General features: G+C 39.7%; 1 protein-coding gene across 2 annotated transcripts in view; it reads right to left on the bottom strand.

The window, feature by feature from the left end:
* fkbp1ab (FKBP prolyl isomerase 1Ab) overlaps positions 1 to 5,390 on the bottom strand; it is an 8,607-nt gene continuing 3,217 nt past the window's right edge. The window contains exons 3-5 of one of the 2 annotated variants that reach the window (XM_020624147.1): positions 5,145 to 5,257; positions 4,378 to 4,535; positions 1 to 1,915 (exon numbers count right to left, since the gene is read on the bottom strand). In XM_020624147.1, coding sequence (XP_020479803.1) covers positions 4,407 to 4,535; positions 5,145 to 5,257 — 242 coding nt within the window. In that variant the 3' untranslated portion in view covers positions 1 to 1,915; positions 4,378 to 4,406. The remainder of the gene's footprint in view (positions 1,916 to 4,377; positions 4,536 to 5,144; positions 5,258 to 5,390) is intronic. The other variant, XM_020624148.1, reaches the window with a different exon arrangement.

Genomic DNA, 5,390 nt, shown 5'->3' with positions numbered 1-5,390 from the left:
ATAAAAGTGAACATTGTGTAGTATTAAATACAGATGCACTGATATGTGAGCAGTATTTTAATGGAGTCAATCATAAGCAGCTACAATAATTTCAGCTACTTTCTATGTTAATGAGTTAATTTTTTAATGTAAAATCTTTATCTATGGGGTCATTCTGATAGCTGGACAGTCAAGGTGCACACTGCATGTCCCCCCTTCGATTCCAGCTCAGACTGCATCTGAAACCTACTGTACCTCCACTCATTTCCTGTCTGCCTCCCTTAATCTGCAATGTAACTGCTAACTATACCTGTCAGATACATACATTTTTACTGTTTACAATATATATGCTTTAAATCAAAGTAGGAAGAGCACCTAATAATTTTTTCTGACTGTTTTAAAGCTAAACTCTAACAATAATTCCACATATAGCTATTTATATCAACTTAAAAGTAGCATTTAAAAATTCAGCACAAAGAATCACACCATCACTGCTTCATTCATGTAAAAGATAAGATCTTAATAAAATAAAATATGTACTACTATGGCAGTAGTGAGAAAACACCTCCACAGGCTGCTGGAAAGCACTTTATTTATTTTAAATATGTCATCATCGGTTTAGCCTGCATACAGTAACGTATCTACACATAACTACACAGTACAGAGGAGGACTGCTGCCACACCAGTTTGCAGATTGGCTAATATGTAACATCGACACACAAGGTCAATATCTGACAGCCAGACCAGTGAATTCCTCATTTAAACTCCATTTAAAACTATTTATTTGAGATACAAAACCACTAGGATGTGTCAGCATTTCTCTTCTGCCACAACAGACTTCAGTTAGGCAAAAAAAAAAAAAAAAAAAACAGCAGCAAAAAGAAAAACATTATCTAACATCATTGATAATACATCGGCTTTGTTAATTCTTAGAGATAGAAAGCTGGCATCAGAAAAATACAGGCTGTTACACAAAATAAGGTTGGGGGAGGTCACAGTTTGATTCCTCCACCCCCTTTTTGTTCATTTCAAGGATTTCCCTTTTTCTAAGCAATAAATAAACTCCAATGATATTCGTCACAGCCAATCCCACCTTTGCACTGTTCTACCTGTGTATGGCTTTAAATGGGGTTTAAAGATTTGGCAGATGAGAAGGCAACATTAACGCTAATCGGATGCAAAGCTTTCAAAGTGTATGCACTCAGTTCCATCGGGCCTAGAACATGCAGACCGGTAGTAACCATCTGTCTGTTGATAATATTTAGGCACACATTAAAGATACCATATCTACAACTGAATGATTCTCCATTGCACCAGTTACCCCTCCAGAGCTCCCACTTCTGTTAACAATCTCAATGAAAAGGAAAATGCTGTGGTACTATAGAGAAATGTAGCAAACTCACTTCCTGTGCTGCACCATTAAGGCCTCCCATGTCTTGACATCTCACTACAGGTAGTCTCAAAATCATACTTGAAGCCTTAACTCTCTAACACAAACATTTCTTTTTCTGATTTTAAGCTGGATATGATGCAAATGTGTGCTTTTCATTTTCTCTTTGTACGTTTGTTTCTATGATATATGAAGCACCAGCTTTCAAACAATATAATAGTGGTACACATGACTCCTCAGAGATGACTGTCACTGAATGGTTCATTGATATCTTGCACTTCTCAGGGTAACCATGCACAACCAACACTTCAAAAAAAAAGACAAAGGAAAGCACAATTTTAAAACTAATTCAAGATTAAGAACACAGGTTTGTAAGGTCATACTGTTTAGGAAGAAGGATGTGATGGAAAAATATAATTAACTCAGTCACAAACAAACTGTCATAGCTGGATGAAATAAGCAGTGGAACTATAGACTCAAGCCTCTTTATAGAATCAAGTGCAGACCTTCCTATCTTCTCTCCAGGTCACCCAGGTAGGAAGTCACCTGTGAAGACAACAGAAGGAAAATTGAGGAAGACGCACAAACAAAAGCATGTGCTCATGTCAGGGTTCAGTCATATAGCTACTAAATCACCACTTAATGCACTAATCTGATTTTGATCCACTGGTTCCCTTTCCCAAGACTGAAAGAAAATAGCTGGTACCAAAAACACTCTTTTGTCTGGTAGTTACCACTGGCAACGATGTGGCCTTAGCACGCAGTTAAAGGACAATGTCCAATGACTGGACTGTACAACTAACAACTAAAAACAATTAAGTTTGTTCAGCTCCAGGCAAATGCAGAAATTATAAGAAAATAAATTATATTATAAACATATTACAATGAGAACATCAGCAGAAGCAGTTTTGCTTACTGTGCAGAATAAATGCAGAGGCTGACCTAGACTGTAGGCTGTAGCCAAAGAACCCCACATGTGCAGGAGCCAATTTTTCTGTACCATAACATAAATCCATTTGGTCTGATTTATGTAAACACTGTCAACCTATGATGGGCTGTGCTAAAGAAAAGGAAAAAAAACCCACAAAAGATTTAAACACATGCATCCCATTTAATTTCAATGTTCATGCTGCAACATTATATTTTTTGGGAGCTTGCAGTGTCCTGACTGTCAAAGCCTTTTTTCTTTAGTATGTTGCCTTTGCCCTGCGCCTGTATGTTGCTGGGGTTGGATGTGTACACCTACTGTATCTGCTTTCTTTGCTTAGAAACAAGTTTAGTTCCATACTATTTGTAAAAGATAAACCCAAGGTATTAATCTGAGGAAAACGTACACTCGTCAAAACGTTAATAAAAGAGTAGTTGTGATTCTATCATGCAAAGCACAACACACCTTCCGAGCAGTTACCGGCCGCCATTTATTTCATTAAACACTTTAAATTATCTAGGACAGACTGAAAAAAGCAATCAACATAATAAACAAGTCATGGCGGCCCTAACATCTGAGGTTTCAGTCACCAAGAGTATCTTTTATAATGCTAGAAACCTCTGAACTCACACCTTCATATTGCCTTTGTCCACATCTATTTGCTTACAATACAGCTAATGAATAGAATGCATTTACACAGCTTACTTCCAGATGTCAGTTGTCAGAGCTTTCATTCAATGCACAACCAAGGACACACCTGGTTGAAAAACAGGCGTATAAAACATTCACTGTCATGGATCATCAGTCTAAACAAGTGTCTCCAAGTTGAAATTTCTTTGTGTAGTAAAAGTTGAAAAAACAAATTAAACCACTATTCAATGCTTTGGATACACTGGAGGCCTGTCTAAAACTTATTGATCATTTCAATTCAATCAGGAGAAACACAGAAGAAGCAGTTCAGAAGTGCTTAAATGTTTTATTGCCTTAGAGTGCATAACCAAAAAATAAAGGATTTGGTGCATAGATTCCATTGTGCAAACAGCTTATGATGTGAGAGGACCACTCCTGAATGGAACAGGGAATAATCCCATGGAGTCTAGACACTGGTGGTGGTGGAGGTCAAAGATGGATAATGATGAGGATGGAGAGGATGAGAGAGGGCAGGAGACTAATGAGCCAATCAGGAACCCTGAGATGGATGGCAACATGATGCTCATGAGGAGCTGGAGCCTGATGATAGGAAAAGACCCATGAATGGAAATGAGCAGTGATGTTGAAGATGAAGCCTGATGAAGTCTGATGCTGAACCCTTGGAACACTGATCTGATGAATGGGAAGTGAATAGGGTGGGGAAGGATTACAACCGGCAACAATGAAATGACAACTGACAGCAAGAAGAAGGACAGTTTTAAAATTTGACGGGTAAGAGAAGCTCGCCTAGGCCGTGGCAGAAACTGACTGATTAATACAGTGAACCACCCACAGTCAGCTGATGTGAAGTGGAGAGGGAGAGAGACAGAAGGTGAATCCCAGTTCCTCTAATTGTATCTATGTTTCCCTCACTTGCGTCTTTTCCTTGCATCTTAGTCCTGCCCATGTAAGATGCAAGGAAAACAGCCAAGAAGAAACTGTGAGAAAACGCGTTTTAACTAATAAGAGACATCCTTTCCTCCAATCCTTCATGTGAAGCATCTAACCACAAATTGACATCCCGACAAAGGGACGAGTCAACACGTAACAGACTTCCATGAAGGATACACTCGGGTATCCTCAGTTATAACTCCTCTAGGCAGCCTCCTCGCTCCTCAGGCCTCAGAGCAAGAATAAGAGCTTTGTGATGGCCTTCATCATGGTGGATGATTGCCAGGTCGAACGAGGATTGACAACCAGATTAAACTGCGCAAACCTATTGTCCATTGTTAGCAGTACAGAAGTTCACCAGCTAGCTCTGTGAGTATGTCACCACCTATTTCAGACTGATGGCTTTTGCTGTGTCACTTTCTGGTGAGGCCGGGCCTTAAGAAGAATGTCATTTGCAGCTAAAACTTGCAAAATCAACAGTAGCCAGCAGATTACTTACACAACACAAAAACAGGCTGCGCATTTTTTTCATTCCAACCCCAGCAGCTCAACGTCAAAGATTAGGGTGGCGTTAGGAGGGATGATGCCCGGGTGGCCTTTGTTTCCATAAGCATAGTCAGGCGAGCAGGTTAGCTTAGCCCTTTGTCCAACACTCATCTGGAAGTAGGAGGAGGCGAATAACACAATCAGAGAAGAGAGAAAGAGCAAACATGTCAGTGAGCAGCTAGTCTGCCCTAGAAGATACAATTTAATGCTGTCTAAAGTCAGTTAGCAAACGTGAAGGAACAATGAAAGTGATGGTGAAAACACTTGCTAATGATGCGATTAAAAGCTTTTTAAAGAGATGCCTTACTGAGATATGATAGAGGGATGATTTAACCCACAGACTGTAACAGAGGACATGAAGCTACAGTACACTGTCATGACCTTACAGGATCAATAGATATGAAGCACCATTCAACAGTCACTTTTTTAAAATACTGCAGGGCTAAGTGTGTGAGATGTAGAGCTGTGGCCATGCTGTACTCAGCCAGTGTTTGTAAAGGTAATGGAAATAATGGAGAGTGAAAATTCAACAATGGAACCATGTCAATAAATGTATGTATGTATTTCAGCAGCAACAATATAAGCAGCAAAATGCACTTTTATGCAGTTAAAACGGTTTCTGCTTCCAACTAGTGACTGGAGACAAGCTAGTATTTCATCAGAATAATGAATTAAATGCATATGTTATATGTTCAGCATGCTTCCAGTTCTCCAGCCTACCTGCACTACACCTTCTTCCCAGCCTCGAATGACTTCCTGCTTCCCGATCTTGAATCTGAAAGGCTTGTCCCTATCACGAGATGAGTCAAACTTGGTTCCATCTGTCAGGGAGCCTGCAAACAAGGAGAAGGATAAAGGTACACAGCCAGGAAAACAGTGGAGCATCTCCCAGTGCACAACCTTATTAATGTGGGTGAAAAATCCAGTTATTAGCTCTGAACATGCACAATATCACAGGATTTATTC

This window comes from Monopterus albus, unplaced genomic scaffold (genome assembly GCF_001952655.1).
Source record: "Monopterus albus unplaced genomic scaffold, M_albus_1.0 scaffold321.1, whole genome shotgun sequence".
Taxonomy (NCBI): domain Eukaryota; kingdom Metazoa; phylum Chordata; class Actinopteri; order Synbranchiformes; family Synbranchidae; genus Monopterus; species Monopterus albus.
This window is presented reverse-complemented; position numbering and strand designations above follow the sequence as displayed.